Source organism: Cricetulus griseus, chromosome 7 (genome assembly GCF_003668045.3).
Source record: "Cricetulus griseus strain 17A/GY chromosome 7, alternate assembly CriGri-PICRH-1.0, whole genome shotgun sequence".
Classification (NCBI taxonomy): Eukaryota; Metazoa; Chordata; class Mammalia; order Rodentia; family Cricetidae; genus Cricetulus; species Cricetulus griseus.
Window position 1 is genome coordinate 84,195,773 of NC_048600.1, and position 16,589 is coordinate 84,212,361.

The 16,589-nt window shown below is 47.9% G+C and overlaps 1 protein-coding gene across 1 annotated transcript; it reads right to left on the reverse strand.

Moving 5' to 3' along the window:
- Positions 1-271: 271 nt before the first annotated feature.
- Pelp1 (proline, glutamate and leucine rich protein 1) lies at positions 272-16,368 on the reverse strand. The gene is made up of 17 exons (XM_027426934.2): positions 15,985-16,368; positions 12,975-13,039; positions 12,517-12,622; positions 8,793-8,942; positions 8,521-8,592; positions 5,384-5,443; positions 4,980-5,130; positions 4,550-4,679; positions 4,327-4,414; positions 3,889-3,977; positions 3,692-3,808; positions 3,430-3,577; positions 3,164-3,323; positions 2,534-2,589; positions 2,162-2,368; positions 568-2,052; positions 272-419 (listed from the first exon to the last, which is right to left on the reverse strand). Exons 1-17 carry the CDS (start codon positions 16,231-16,233, stop codon positions 327-329), a joined length of 3,426 nt encoding a protein of 1,141 aa, XP_027282735.1. The 5' UTR covers positions 16,234-16,368; the 3' UTR covers positions 272-326.
- Positions 16,369-16,589: the final 221 nt, after the last annotated feature.

Below are 16,589 nucleotides of genomic sequence, written 5' to 3' on the forward strand. Positions count from 1 at the left end.
CTTAGGACAAGGGAAGCTGATACAAGATTATGAATTCAGGCCCAGCAAGCTCCTGCAGAAAACAACAAAGGACAAGACTTGAAAACTCCAACACTAACTTACTGACGGGATAGTTGGCTACCTCTTGAAGCCAGTGGTTCTTCCTCAGGTCAATGAAGACAGCGGTCAGCTACAGAGGACAACAATGGGGACATCTGGAGAGGATGCAACAAACCCCCACACTCACTCAGGCTCTAAGCAGGAAACAGTGTGGCAAGAGCCAAGAGCAACATAAATATCTACAGACATAACTTTATTGGATACAAAGTGTTAGGGTGCAGAAGGGGTTAAGAGTCAGGCTCTGGGTCAGGTGGTGGCTTCTCATCATCAGGGGGACAATCGATGAAGTCAGCCAGCATGGCAGCTGTGTCGTCTTGCTCCTTTTAGGGACAAAGACACAAAATTCAGTCACACACAGGGGAGAGTAGGTCAGGCTGGAGCAAGCCTCTTCCCTTACATGAGAACTGCAGTCTCTCCCCAGTCAGCCCCAGTGCCCCACCCTGTGCCCTCCCTGGCTGACCCTCTCACCTTTTCCTGTGGAGATGCAGCTTCTGCTTCTGTCTCCATCTCTGTTTCTGCAGGTGTCTCAGGTGGTGGTGGCACCTTGTCACCTCCACCCTCAGTCCCCTCTTCCAGAAGGTTAGGGGGAGCAGAGGACTCTTCTTCAACAAGCTCCTGAGGAGGCCCTGCTGGAGGACTTCCCCCTTCCTGCACCACCTCCTCCTGGGAGGGGAGCACCTCTGGGGCCAGCGTGGGAGCCGTCTCAGGCCCTGGCACCTCCTCTGCCCCTGGTTCTTCCACTTCCAGTAAGAGCCCAGGTTCAGGTTCTGCCTCGGGCTGTATTTTGGGGGAGTCTGTAGGTGGCAGAGCAGGAGGCAGCGTGGGGGGTGGAGGTCCACCTTCTTCTACCTCTCCTCCTGCTGAACCAAACTCCACATCTTCTACCTCTTCCAACTCTTCTTCCTCTTCCTCTTCCTCCTCCTCCTCTTCTAATTCACCTTCCTCCTCCTCCTCAAATTCCTCCTCAAATTCTTCCTCCTCCTCTTCCTCTTCAAAATACTCTTCTTCATCTTCCTCCTCTTCCTCAAAGTCTTCTTCCTCCTCATCTTCATCTTCTTCCTCCTCCTCTTCCTCCTCTTCTTCCTCTTCATCACTACTGTTGATATTAATAACTGTCAAATCTTCTTCCATGGCTGTGGGTCCTCCCCCTCCAGGAGTCCCTTCAGGGACCAGCTGTGGTGGTGCAAGTGTCACAGGACCAGAAACAGGTGGGGGAGGGGGTGGGGGTGGGGGTAGAGGCCCTGGAGTTGCGGGCAGTTCTTCAGAATCCTCCTTGGCTGGCACAGGAGGGGAGGCTGTCGGTGGGCCAGTAGCAGCCACGGGGGGAGGACTGCCTGACGGTGGTGGAGGTGGCAGGGACGGAAGCCCCTCGGGTACAATCACCACACTGTCATCAGAGTCGCTTTCCAAGGATATCTCCACATCAGATGCCTCTTCCTTATCATAATGGACAAAGGCTGGCCTGGGTACTCTCCCCCCAAAAGTTTCATCTGGGGGTATGCTAGGTGGAGGGGTCCCACTAGGAGCCAGGACAGGGTCCTCACTGGAGCCTGCACGGTGGTTTTCAGGGCCAGGAAGGAGCCTGGGTGGGACAGACACCAGGCTTGGGACAGAGAGGCCTAAGTGGTTGGCTGTTGCTGGAGGTCCAGGGCGAGAGGGCACCAGGCCTGTGGATGGCATAGGGCCAGCTGAGGAAATTGCGCCTACTGTGGGAATGGGACCTGCTGAGGGCAATGGGCCTGATGAAGGTATCGGTCCTGGAGATGGCATAGCACCTATGGAGGGCATGGGACCTGGAGGAGGGAAGGGTGGGGCCCTGAATGGAGATGGGGCCTCAGGAGGAGGAACTGGGGCAGGTGTGGGGCAGGCAGGGCCTGAGCTCTGAAGGGGAGGAACTCGGGGGTGTATCAGAGCAGAGCAGGTCACTAGTGCTTCTGAGCAGAAAGAGGAGACCTAGGGAAAGAAGAAAGGGCAAGAGCATCAGGAACACCGGGTCTCACAAGGCAAGCATCAGAATAAAAACCCAGGAATCAAAGAAAGAGCTGGCCCAGTCAGCAATTACCTCAAGACTATCTTCACATTGGCCAAGAGAGAAAGCTTTCAGGGCACAGGCAAGAGGAGGTGGGCAGCGAGGGGAAGGTGACAGCAGTAAAGCCAGTAGCAGGCGGTAGAGCTCTCTGCGACAGCAGGAACTGTTGTAAGGGGAGCCACCTAGAACCTCACCCTGCTGGACACTCATGACCAGGGGCAGGACTAGATCATGAAGTCTCTGAAAAGCAAACAATGAGTCTAGAAATGTCACCAAGACCACCCAACCCTCCAAGGCCAGGGCCTTGCTCCCAGCTTTCAATAGGCCCACCTCTGAGGTAAATACTCCCCAAGTGCACAGAGCAGTAACCCCTCCCCAGGCTCCATGAGGGTCATCTCCACTAACCCTGTGAGTCTCCTCCTTGATGAGAGGCCCACACATGAGGATGGTCCGGCTCAGGCCTGAGAATAGAATAGCATGTCAGAGGCAGACTGAAATGCAAAGGCACATAGGCCAACAGGGGCACCCAGTTCTGCCACTGCCTACCCTGGGCAAGGCCTTTACCCTCTCAGTTCTCTTCCACAGGTATAAAATGGGGATGATAGATAGTGCAGTAAGACATCATCAATGTCTATCTGTATACTTGAGGAGACCTGGACTCTCCTCAACAGTATAACACTAAGTACGAATATATGAGACCCACCGGAAAGTTATTGACTAACTGCATGGCACCCACTTAACTTGTGGCTACATTCCCAGATGCACTGGACTCAGGCAATCCCCACAGCATCCTGCTCTACAGGGTACATGAACTCTACTGGCATGGAGCCATGGATTCCCCAAGTGCTTGTACTGCCCCTGCCACACACAGTGCATATGTAAAGTGTTTGAATAAACTAAACCGAGACCTTGGAAGATCAGGAAAAACTACCAGATTCCCAATCTAAATGCAGGACAGAAGCGTACTGACGGTCTCCACTCCTGCACGCTCTACTTTGCCAACTGGCTTTAGCTTATCACTTCACTTCAACCCACCTCTCAGTGCGGCTGCACACACATCACTGTTAGCATTCCTATCTCCTTTCCTGTGGCTTGCTGGAGCCAAAGCTTCTCCCATATCGAGCTTTAGCTTCTTCGGGGCACTTGGCTTCCCACTTGGCAAACCTCCATCGGAGCTTCCCCTGGTAGCGCACAGCTTGTGATAAAAGGAAACACGGTCACAAGTAAAGGTAAACAGGAAGTCAGGGCAGTCAGGAAACAGGCACAGGAGCTGGGAGGCCAAGAGCCAAGGTCTCACTCACCTTAAGAGCATCCGTTGGTGGAGAGATGTCACTGAGTAGGTGGGTGAGCAAGGCCTCTCCTGAGGCTCCTCCCTGGAGCATACCTGCTGAGGACCCACAAACCTGCACCCACAGCTCTAAGATGGCATACACCTTGGTCCGAATGGTGCTACAGTAGGAGCAGGGAAAGCAGACTGTCAATAGAGGACTGACGTGCCCGAGCCCCTGGGGCACCTATGTGTCCTCGCCACCCTCTCCACTCTATCCCTTCCCACACAATCACCTGTAAGGCCTCTCCTGGCCTGGAGCCAGAGTATCCCTCCCAGTGCTCCAGGTATTGAGGACCTGGGGAAGCAGGCGGATGATCAGGGCCCCAAAGCGCAAGAGTCTGCCTCCACACCTGGGGGCAGAGGAGGGAATAGTGGCCTTCATTTCCAGTATATCCATTCCCTTCTCCACACTATGACCAGTGCCACTTACGCAAGGATCAATGCAGAGAGCAAGTCCAAGGCTTCAAGGTGGATAGAAGGCAGCAGTAGCAGCCTGAGGGGACCATCTCCAAGCAAGTTCTAGAAGAAAATTCAGCCAAAGTAAGATGGAAAAGAAAAGGAGAACCAGAGAAAGATACAAAGACAGCAGGTGTATCAGACTGTACAACATGAACCCACTCCCTGTCCCAACTCAACCCAAACCTGTCTCCCATCCTGCAGAAGAGGATAGCCAAACCCTTCAACAATGCTTTGGCTCATCCCCAAATGCACTCTCTACACTGACCACAGGTGGCTCTGCACTGTGTGAACAAGCCCACTGACAGTCGCACATGTGTCAGGGACACAGTTTCAGAGATGACAGTGTGGGTGTTGTTCAGGTGCCCAGGGCCCTAAGCAAGGCTACACAATGAAGACCAAGTCCACTCACAATATTCTTGCTGCTGATGCTAAGGATCCGGCAGATAAGGTCCAGGATCTCTTGAACAGGAACAGACACAGGGGCCCCAAACTCGGAGCTAGAGAACCAGACCAAAGAGAATCTCAGAGCAGTCACCCCTGCTCTGAGCACTCCACCAAGCAGTGGAGCTTGACTCCACACACCCACCTCAACTTCTCCAGCCCTAAGACCATTCCCTCCAATACCTACACACCTGAGCATGAGCCCCAGGCAACGGGCCAGTCCTGAAAACCTCTGCCGAAGCTGGAGGAGGACATGAGTGTTACCATCTTCTGATTGGGAAAGCAGCATCTCTACTCCAGGGCCTTCACTCTGCACAGGGTCTGGGCAGCAACACAACCATCTGTACACTCTATCTTTCTTTCTCCCATCCCTCCTTTTTCATTTGTGTGAGCTGCCATGTGGGTGCTGGGACTCAAAGCCCAATCCTCTGGAAGAGCAGTCAATGTTCTGAACCACAGCACCATCTCCACTCCGGCCCCCATCTTTCTCATTTGTGGTACATCACTTGTTTCATCCCAGATGCCCCAAAACCCACTGTCCTGCCTCTCTGGACCACCCTCCTGTCCCCTCCTGCCACAGCCCATGGAAGCCCATCTGTCTCCTGACTACAAAGTCCCTACCGGTCTCTGTTCCCTCATACAGGGTCCCCAGCAAGCTGTGCAGTGAGGCCAACAGGCTGTGCAGCTCCTGCTCCCAGTTCTCTGTGTGCTTCAGGCCCTGGGAAAAGCCAGCACCTAAAGAGGGCAGCCTGGAGTAACACTCACAGGCCAACTGCAAAAAAAGGGCAGAAAGCTGGTCAGAAAGGAAATAGCTCAGCCATGGGTCTTCCATACCACCAATGCCTGAGAGAAACAGATCAACAAGAGCTCAAGGAACAATGAGACAGAAGTTTCCAAGAAGACAAAAGCCAGTAATTGTGTATGTTAATAGGAAGAAAGCAAGAGGATACAAATGCTGCAACAAATACTGGCTAAGAATGAGCCATAATGAGCACCTGGGCTCTGTGCCTCTCCTTTCCCTTTACCTGTTGGAGCTGAGGGTTCAAGGCATCTAACCGAGACAGGAAAAAGGAGGCGAGCTTGCCCTGGGGAAGAAAGAAAGAGGTCATGGGGCAGTGCCAAGAAAAGTCTCTAAAGCAGTCTTTCCACCTGAGATGTTGCTTTCCTATAGACACAGGAAGCATGCTGTATCCATGGGTCAGGGATACATAGGTGTATTTCTGTGGTAGAGAGACCCTGCACATGAGCTGTGGCTCTTTAGCCTCCTTCCTGGGAGAAAAGACCTGGCCCCTGGCCCCTAAAACAACTGGGCTCCCTCTGCTAGTTTTTGCAAATGACTGTCATCTTTCTCTCTAAGTCAAAGTGACAGTTCTGAAAAACAGAAATACCCACAGTCCAACTAGATGAGCTGAAATAGAGAAATGAGGATCCAGGCTAGAATTAATGCACCACCCAGAGGGATGGGTATGGGACTGGTCACAACAACAGGCTGGACAGGGAGACCGGAGGGGCTGGGGGGGACACGGGACGGACACGACGACGATGACACACAGAGCAAAGGCAGCAAATCTCAGAGCTGCCTGTGAGCTACCTGTCTGTGAGCAAACCATCTGCCTGATACAAGAAGGCCTGGAATAATATAATAGCTCAGCCTATGGTCCACAATTAATTTGGGGTAGAATAAAGGGGGCTTGCGAACACATGAGTAATAGTGGGGAAAGCCCATCATTAGTTTCAGTAACTACAAGTAAAATGAAGTATATCTCTCAATTTTTTTCTTTTGTTTTTGAGACAGGGTTTCTCTGTGTATCTCTGGCTGTCTTGGAATTTGCTTTGTAGACCAGTCTGACTTGAACTAACAGAGAACCACCTGCCTCTGCCTTCCCAGTGCTGGGATTAAAGGTGTGCACCACCATGCCTAGAGGACAGGCATACAATAGAACTTTTATATGTCTCCTAGTCACTAAAGAGATGCCCTCTACCTTAAAATTACTACATTAAAGCATGGCCTGAGCTGTCGAGACGTTCAACCAGTCAAGGTGTTTGCTATATAAGCCCAATGGCCAGAACCAGAGCAGGAGAGCTATTCCTAAAAGTTGTTCTCCAATTTCCCATGTGTATCACGGGATAGGAATGCTGCCTAAACAAGCACATAGGCAAACACAAATTTTCTTATTCAAATACAAAGATCTTATTTAACCTGTTAATAAATTTACATTTGCTATTCTAAAAGATTTATTTTTAATTTTTGTGTTTTCCCACATGCATGCCTTATAGATGTTGATTTTTTTCTTTCTACCATGTGGGTTCTGGGAATCAAACCCAAGTCATCAGCCTTGGTGGCAAGTGCCTTACCCATTAAGCCATCTTGACAGTCCTAATCTATAATTCTTAAACTGTTTTGAAACACTTTAAATGCAATAGAATGCTTTTAATTCCATACATTTTTGTTTCATGAAACTAAACTATAACTCTGAAGAGGCTGAGGATGTAACTCAGTGGTTGGATTGAGTTCATGCCACAGCAGAAAAAAAAAAAATCCTGTCCTGATCACGTATAACTTCTATTAGTTGTGATTCAGAGCATCCATACAAAAATGAACAATCAGTACAAATATGTTCACTGAGAAATATCTGCCTTGAGACTTCACATACTGCAGGTAACAACTAGTTACTGACACACATCCCCTTACCCACAAAGAATATGTATCAACACCTACAGTAGGTGGTTGAAACCATAAAGAGGTTATATGTTTTATATATTACATACACACATGCATACTACACAGTAGGTTTTAAATAATTCCAAATCTTATGTACGGTAGATTTTGCATTTATTTTGTTTTGGATTTTTTTTTAAGTCTCACTAAACAGCTTAGACTAACTCCAAACTCACGATCCTCTTGCCTCAACCACCTCAGGGCACTACCACTGCAGCCTATGTTTTTCCTATACGCAGTGACCTATCATAAAGTTTAAGTCACAAACAGGGTACAATAAGAGCTTAACAACTCCTAATAATAAACCAGAATGATTATAACAATAGATTGCTCCAATTGTACACAATTTCATTCTTTTACTCAGCATCTTATCTGCTCTCTAGATTGTCAGACAACTACAGTACCACAAGTTCAAACAACCCTTATTTTACTTAATGATGACTTCAAATGCTGTCAATTCAGGCAGGCCAAAGAGAAGCTGTTAAGTACTTCCTTTAAGTGAAAAAGGCTGAAAGTTCTTGACTTAATGGGAAAAAAAAAATGCTGACATGCTAGGATCAACTTCAAGTCTTCTTTGAAGTGAAACTGGCGAGGAAAGACATCAATATCAGGCTTGGTGGCAAGCACTTTATCCATGACAAATCCATACTACTATTTCTGCCTGAACAAGGGTAGCTGAAGCCAGGAAAAACAAAACCAGAAATAAAGTGTAATGCTGATAACGTCTCTGTAGCACCATTCTTCCTGAAGGGAACTTAGTATTCCAGGGCATTCTAGAGATCAATAGGCAGAACAGAAAGAGAAAGGGGTCAAGGGGGTGGGACTTGAAGTGTAGTTCAGTGGTAGGGTAGTCATTAAAAAGAGGGGGTGGAGGTGGTAGGGGCTAAATGGTGGTTCAGCTGTTAAGCACACTGGCTGCTTTTGCAGAGGACTCAGGTTTGGTTCCCAGCTCAACTACCTGTTAACTCCAGTTCCAGGAGAGCCAACATCTTCTGGCCTCCACAGGCACCAGACACATGGCTCATAGAGAAACAAGCACACAGGCAAAACACTCAGACACATACAATTTTTTAAATTTAAAAATTAATAAAAGAGGGTGGGCGGGAGAAGAGGAAAGGAGTTTATGGGTTAGAGAATGGGTCCTAACATCAGACAGACACAAGCTCCAAACCCTACTCATCTCACTCTTCCCCCTCCCCCGCCTTGGTTTTTCGAGACAGGGTTTCTCTGTGGATTTGGAGGCTGTCCTGGAACTAGCTCTTGTAGACCAGGCTGGTCTCGAACTCACAGAACCCTATTCACCTTAGGCAGGTAATTTACAACAATGTCTTCACTGTAAGGACTAAATAAGTACTCCAAGGTAGCATCATTATACATTAAGAGCTTAGAAACAGCAGGGGCAGAATCTAAGGTGACAACTATCACAGTTTCATTAGTACTTACTTTTAGAGAGCCACAAGCCCGAGGAAAATAGGTCACACATGCCTTCATTCCCTCCAAAGCTGATTGTTCACACTGTGGGAAAAGCAGAAATCAGAAGGAAGAGGCCAAGCACCAAGGGCCCATACCCTTCCATCTCATCCCTGGCCCATAAGGTCCCTTTCTCAAGTCTGTCATTATTTTCTTACCCCCACACTTCCTAAGTCCTACTCCCTAAGCAGTTCCCATAACATTTTTTAATCCAAACAATATGAGAACCAGAACTGCAGTCTCACCTCTGGTCTGAGACCCAGCAAGGAAGTAAGAAGCCCGGGCAGGTGGTTGGTAGATATGTCCCGGAACAGCGTAGGAAGCTGGGATGCATATCGGAGCAGATCCCTCAGGATAGCCACAGCCAGCTCCATTGTGGATGGTGAGTCCTGGGACTAAAAGCAAAGGCACCCATGCTGCAAACCTCACCTTCACTGTCACCAGAAGAGGGACAGGAGGTGTAACAACACAGGGCTTTTAAAACACCACAGCTAACATCCACATTACCATCACATTTAGCATCACCAAGAAAGAGAATAGATGACAAGAGGAACGGATGTGTTTGTAGAAAGGACGTGTTCACATTTTAGTGTCTAGCGTCTGGAAAACTGGAGACATCCACTTGCCTAGCACACAAAAAGCACTGGGCTCCATTCCCAGAATCTCAAAAGTAATAAATTATAATAATATATCTGGGTCCTAGGAAATTTGTTTGAAAAAGTGGCAAAGCCACACCTTAAAAGATTTGAATGTTTAGATCTCAAAGTCTTTATTACCCATACTGCATTTCTCTGCCCCATTTCTCCAAGTTAGAGTCACACCCACCCTGGAATTCATGAGGAAAAGCTATTTGGTTTCAGACTTTTCTGGAAAATTAACAGGAACCTACATGGGGAAAAAAAAAAAAAATCACTTGGCATATACCTTCTTCTAAACTAGAAGAGGCCATATGCCAACAACACATACAAGAATATTAACTAAGAAAATATGAAAAGCAGGGCAACTGTTGTGCCTGTAGTCCTAGTTATCAAAGCAGCTAAGGCAGGAGCATGGCCAGAGACCAGGACTTGGGAAGACAACCTGGCTCAGAAATAATTCATCTGGTTTTCTTCTTCTCTCTCTTTTTAATGTGTGTGTTTATTTGTGAAGGCAGGAGCATGGAAGTCAAAGGACAACTTTCTGGAGTCAGTTTCCCCTTCCATCACATCCAGGACTGAACTAAGGTTATCAGGCTCGGCAGCAAGTGGTTTTACCCACTAAGCCTTCTCGTCAAATCCCTTAATTTTAAAAAGAAAGAATAGTCAGGCCCATGAACTACAAACAGACCTTCAACACTATCCAGAAGTTCTACTATAATTCTCTTCAGAAGCTTTCTCCATTGAACTTGCAAATCCCAATTTCCCCCATCACTGTCATCCTGCATGGTCTTACCTTCAATTTGGCAGAAAAAACTGAATCCAAAGGCTGGGGCTACCTTACCTCCAACCTCCAAACCTGAATGAAGTCTTAGGCATGCTCACCCATCCTGACTCGGCTCCCTTCCAGACCCCTGCTCCTGTCCATACGCTTTACTGGGCTTGATACTAACCTCTCTTCTCTCCCACTGACATGCCCACAGGCTCAAGCTGCGCCCATCTTAGAAATCCTTTGAGCAAATACAAATCCCAAGCTTCCTTGACAATCAGGATCTTCAAAGGATCTTGTATCTCCCTCATTTCTCCCTCTTCTCACAGTTGCTTCTCATCCCAATCCAGTCCAGCTTGTGTCCACAGCTCTGCAAATACCACTTCCACTAGTCTTATCAACTAATATTGTAAATGACTCTGGGTCAGTTTTGTTCCACCTCAAGAGTATAAACAGAGGTCACTCCCAGGAAGATAAACAGAAGCAACTGCTCCCTCTTTCCTCATGTATCCTCCCCCCCTCTCCCCGCCATCCATCCAACACACAATCTTACTGACTCCTCCCTCTTCCACTGGGTTCCATCCAACCCACAATCCTGGTTATCTCTTTGGCTTGCTCTGTCAGTCTCAGTCTCTTCAGTAAACTCCTTCTCCTCCACTGACCACTCAGAATGGTATACACTTATAGCTGGCAAGGACACATACCAAAACCCACCCTCATCTTCACTACTGACTAAATGCTGATAACTCCATGGTAAAACATACCAACAGAGGCCCTCTTCCAGGTCATAGGTCATATCAAGAGTATGTCTACTGAAAGGGCTGGTACTCAACAGTCCAGGTCACACTCAGTGTTTTCTTTTATTCCTTCTGAGCCTTGACTGCCTTCCAACGCTTCTGAAGACCACAAATGTTGGTCATATCTTCTCCCTAAAGCCCATCATTCATGAGACTGCTCACTTGGCTCTCTGCCAAACCCACCTACCTCTATCAGCTCTACTGCACCACCCTCCTCCAGGCTACTGCAAATGCTCTCCTCTACTCCTGCAAAGCCTCTACCTGGTCCTTCTGCTTCCAGTCCTCTCCTTACTTGTTCTTTCTTTACCCAGCACCCAGAGTGAAGTTTTCAAATGTGAAGATGTCATCACCACCACTTCACTGTCACCACTATGTTTTTCATAGCCTCCAAATCACATCTACTGAATTCTTAATCCCCAACACAATAGTGCTGAGGCAGCATAGTTCAGTGAGTCAGAAAGAGGCAAGTTACTGCATAAGTAGACGTGTTACAGAGGGAAGCTTCTCTTTCCCTCCCTCTTCTCTCCCTCCCTCCCGTCTCCCCACCCCCCCCACACACACACTCTCACTCACATGCTCACTTTCATTCCCACCCCCAGACCCCACTGATGCCATCCACCATGTTATAATGGAGCAAGCAGGTCTTCAAAAGATAATTCCCCCTCAACTTGCACGTTCCAGCTTCTAGAACCATGATTCAGACAAACCTTATACATAACATAACATACATACATACATACATACACACACACACAATCTGTGGCATTTTGTTATAGCAGCAAGAAATCTACTTAGAACTTCTCATGAATTCCACTACTCAGAGAATAAAAACCAATTCCTTATAAAATAAAAGCCTATGGCTTGGTTCTCTTACACCTACCTCCTCAACTGCATTTCAACCCCACCAAACTGCCATGTTTACAATTCTTCAAATGACCAACTTCCTCTTCTATGTAGCTTTTACACTCTTAGAATACTGGGTAGCCCAATTAACTACTGATCAGAACAGAAACGTATCTTGTAAACTTCTGGCCCTAACCCCTAAACCCACACCAGCCTAGATGGGGGTCAGATTCCCAATCTCTATTCACAGAGAACTAGTCTTTACTACAATAGGTGTCACGTTGCAGTCAGTTCAAGTGACTTCCGTTACAACTGTGGCAAGTAAGTATATGGTTTTCCATGGCCCATAAGCTAAGAATTTTTTTCCCCATTTTTATAGGAATGAAGCACAGTATTTAACAGAAACCACATGGCTAAATGGCTATCTGCAAATTGCTGGATCATAAGAACATATCCCAGTCTCTATATAGACTTAAGAGTCATCCAAGCAGAGTCCATGCACCTCTTACCCTAAGCTTTGCACATGGCTTGCTTATGAAGTAACTAAGGGCGGAAGGCACTGAGGGTGTTAGGGAGAAAGGTGATAATGTCAGAAGGGTTAGAGGCAATAGGCGGGAACACACAGACAGACAGACAGACAGACAGACAGACAGACAGACAGACAGACAGACACACACACACACACACACACTCACAAGAGAGAGAGAGAGAGAACTTCAGAGACACAAAGTGAAGCTAGAGTTAGTGTGAAAGGGCAAATGAAGTAAGCTAACAAAACTATTGGGAAGTTTAGAAAGATTTCTATTGGAAGTTTAACCTCTGTCGACAAAGCAGAAAATTGTTTTCACTCATTCTGTCCCCAGAGCTAATGTCCAAACACATCTGACCCATACTGGGGGAAGGATGGAGGGGAGCAGATCCTTACCTGCAACACCTGCTGAATGCTCCGAAGCCAAGACACACAGTGCTGCTGGAACAGCTCTGTGGGGCTCTCCCCTACCAACAAGGACAGCAGACACAAGCCTTCAAACCTGACAAACAAGAGGGTGATAAGGAGGTGGAGGCTAGACTTCAGAGAAGCCTGACTGCTCTTTTATTTTTGTTGGGCTGTAATAAGACTCCATTCCCAGATTTACTGTGGCTTCTCTCTCCTGAGACTTAGGGAGGACTCAGTGTGGAGGAGTATCAAGCAAAGAAGGAAGAAGAGCTAACTCATGGGGAACGGGAGATGGAAATGATGAGTTTAATTCAAGTGAGCTCACAGAAGGAAAACTCTCCCCAGCTCCTGGAATAGGAAAAACCTCTTGATCCATGGGGTGGGGACAAAGGATAGGCAAATCCGCACTCAACCCACTTCCTAAAGGCACATAGCTAAAGGCTTACCGGGTTTTGATGGAACCAAGATGTGCATTACTGATATTCACCAAAGCCCCTAGAGCCGAAAGATTCTAGAAGTGGAGGAAAAAAACAGAAGGGAATCAGGCAAAGGTCATTAAAGATGCCGAAGAAATTCTCCAAGCCCTTCATTGTCCCTGCACCTAAGAAAGCTTTCTGAATGTGCACTTTCTGAGTCCAAAAAGGCCATCACAGCTGTCTGTCCCTCAGTCTATTTCCTCAAATTCTATCCTGTCTGATCTCTGCCCTCATTTCCCACATCAAAAAAGAAAATAAATAAATAAATAAATAAATCAGAGCTGAGAGAGAACAGCCCAACTCATCTACTTGATTTCAATAAGGCTTGCTTTATCTCAGAAGACAGTCCGTATCCCTGTAAAGCACCTACCCTAGCATAAAGACTTCCAGAAATGCTAGCTGAATGCTTCTTCTGTCACTCAGAGAAACAACTCTCTTCGTCCTGTTCCAGGCTTAACACCAACACAGATTCAACCAGTCCTCCTCCTAACCCTTTCCTCTCACACAGAAAGAGGTATCATCAGCCCTTTTACAAGCAGCCTCTCACCACACCGCCCAAAGTACCAGACTCCTCTCAGGGACCCAATCTCCTGAAGGTTGGAAATCAGTCGTTCTACTACCACATGGTACAGCTGAAATCATTCATTCATTTTTATTTATTTGTTTATCTCAGGGTGAGGGGTTTCCAGACCCGTTTGTGTAGCCCTGACTGTCCTGAATCTAGCTTTGTAGACCAGGCCGGCCTCAAACTCACAGAGATCCTCCTGCCTCTGCCTCCCAAGTGTTTGGAATTAACTCGGCGCCACCACTGCCCGCCTCATTTTTTCTAATTCCACATTGCACTGGTCAAATGAAGAAAGAAGGCAGTTTTATATAATAAGATCCCAAGACCATCTACATGGCTCAACAAGCCTGACAACCTGCATTTGACTCCCAGAGCCTACATTTAGGAGAACCAACTCCCAAAGTTGTCCTCTGACCTCCACATGTGCACCGTGGCACATCAGTACACACACAAAATAAATGAGTGTTAACTTTTATATTTAAAATAAAAAAGGTCCCTAATCAGGTGGGAGAACTTGTTCATTTATTCAGTACATGTTTAATAGTGTAGTTAACGTTTACTTTAGGACAAACATTGTATTAGGTGCTGGGCAGCTTATTTCCCAGGTGGAGGAAAGTGTAAAGAAATCCAAAAGGCAAACACGGCTGAGCATCCACAATTAGAAGATCCAAAATGTTCCAAATCCAAAACATTTGAGCTCTGAGGACCTGACACAAGTGGAAACTCCACACCTGACTTTACCTCAAAATACAAGTGTAGCCGGGGGTGGTAACAAACACCTTTAATCCCAGCACACAGGAAGCATAGGCAGGTGGATCTCTGAGTTTGAGGTCAGCCTGATCTACAGAGTGAGTTCCAGGACATCCAGGGCCACACAGAAACCTCGTCTCAAAAACAAACAAAACAAAACCCACAGGTGAAGTCTATGGCACACACATTTAATCCCAGCACTAGGGAGGGAAAAAGGCAGGTGGATCTCTGAGTTTAAGGCCAGCATGGTCTACAGAGCAAGATGTAAGCAACCCAGAAATACATAAACAAAGCCTAGAGAGACAGCTCAGTGGTTAACTGTACTTGCTGCTCTTCTAAAGGACACAGGTTCAAATGCCAGTACCCCAGTGGTTCACAACCATCTGCAACTCCAGTTCCAGCGATCCAATGCCCTTCTGACCTCCATGGGCACCAAGTACACAAGTGGTGAACATACAAACATGCAGGCAAACACACACACCTATGCAAAAGCCAGTCATAACAGCAGTATAAAATCTGTGACCCCAGTGTCCCCTATGGAGACATAGGCGAGAGCATCAACAGAAGCTCTTGGGGCTAGCTAGCCTGGCTCCCACCACTGCCAAGAGACCTTGTCTAGAGACAGGAACTTGACCTGATGGTTGTCCTATGACTTTCATTTGTGCACCGTGCTACCCTTGTCCATACCCATCAACGTGAACAACCACACACAGCTCAGCAAGATAACGCACACCTTTTTTTTAATCCCAGCAATCCCAGGCCCAGGGAAGTTAGAGCTCAATGAATTCCAGACCAGTCAGGACCACAGAGTGAGATATTGTCTCCAAAAGCAAATAAAAAAAAAAACGCAGAACTTCACAGACTGACTGCTTATGGAAGTGTGTAAAAGCCATGCACTGAGGATGGCACTGGGGTTTCTAGCTTGCAGGACTGAATAGAATGCACCTGAATTTTTGTGCACAGGATCCTAACAGGGCCTACAATGTTGTCCACCACCTGCCTCACCAGCCTCGACTCTACCCATTCTTTCTCTTTCAGCATCTAAACCCCTAAACAATGCCCTTATTTTCCCTTGCTTCCCACGTTAAGTGCCCTCTAACATTATAACCACCCCCGTTTTCTTTCACTCTCCAACCTCTGCTCATCTTGAACTCCAGGTCCTTTGGGTGAAATCTCAATACTTTATACCGAGTTAGGGGCTTCATACCAGAATCAATTTTGTGTTACAACATTTTGCTCATCGTCATCATGGCTGCAATTGAAGCGCCTAATAGGGGATTAATTAGGTCCTAGACTAAGAGCTAGTAAATATTTGTGTTCAATTACTCCAGGACAACCTCCCCCGCCCCCGCAAAAAAAAAAAAAAGTTTCGCCAAAAGAAAAATGCTGAAAAACATTCAACTAGTTATGTGACCTGGCATAGAACTGAGTCCTTTCATTCCTTTGTGCCTATCAATGACCAAACAGAAACAGGGCCTAATTTTTACCTGGAGAAACGGCAAATAATGAAACAAGTGAATCTCATCCCGAATGTTAAGTGAGGACCACTCTCTACCCTCGGCTCTCCTCTCCTCCAGCTCACGGCTGCAGCTTCAGGAAGGCGTGATCACAGTCCTAGCTGCCTCGCCAGCCTTCCCACGGTGACCACGCGAGCCACGGACTTACCTGAGCCCCACCCACTGTCCCATGCAGCCGCAATAAGCACATGAGCCCAGGCAAATGCGGGGCCCAGTGGATTGGGGGATGCACAGGGGCAACGGGGGACCCCGTTCGCGGCTGTAACAACCCAGAAACGCTCTCCAACAGCAGCAGACGCAGTCGCGGGCCCGACCCCACAGTAGAGAGACCCCCAGTCCCGCCAGGAGCCCCAGCCGGGGAGCCCGCGGAGGGCCCACTGAGAACGGCTGCCGCCATCTTCCCAGGCTCGAGCAATGGCGTAGCGTGATGACGCAAACATAGGCGCGACGCACACCGCTCGGGGAGGGTCTTGAGGAGGGGGCTGCGACCGCACGCACTGGATGAATGGGGGCTGACGCCCTTGCTGCAGGAGGGAGCATGCGCAATGTGGGCGGCGCTGCTGCCAAGGCAGCCAGGGAGCTGTTTGCCCGGGGCCAGGAGCCGCCGGGCGGGGCGGGGCGGAGGCGGAGCGCCGCTGGCCAGACACGTGGTCACCGGGAAAGGCGCGGAGTCTGAAAGATTTCAGTCCAGTCCAGTTTCTGATCACCTTGGCCCGGGGCTCAGTAATCCTATCTGAAGAGTCAGCCCCCAAG

What these genes read in the sequence shown, in the direction of transcription:
- Pelp1 (XM_027426934.2), bottom strand. Translation starts at nt 16,233, where the DNA reads ATGGCGGCAGCCGTTCTCAGTGGGCCCTCCGCGGGCTCCCCGGCTGGG. An exon ending in CACCAACGGATGCTCTTAAG is followed by an intron (nt 3,324 to 3,429) that starts GTGAGTGAGACC and finishes TTTTATCACAAG; the next exon opens with CTGTGCGCTACCAGGGGAAG. An exon ending in AATGTGAAGATAGTCTTGAG is followed by an intron (nt 2,053 to 2,161) that starts GTAATTGCTGAC and finishes TTCTTTCCCTAG; the next exon opens with GTCTCCTCTTTCTGCTCAGA.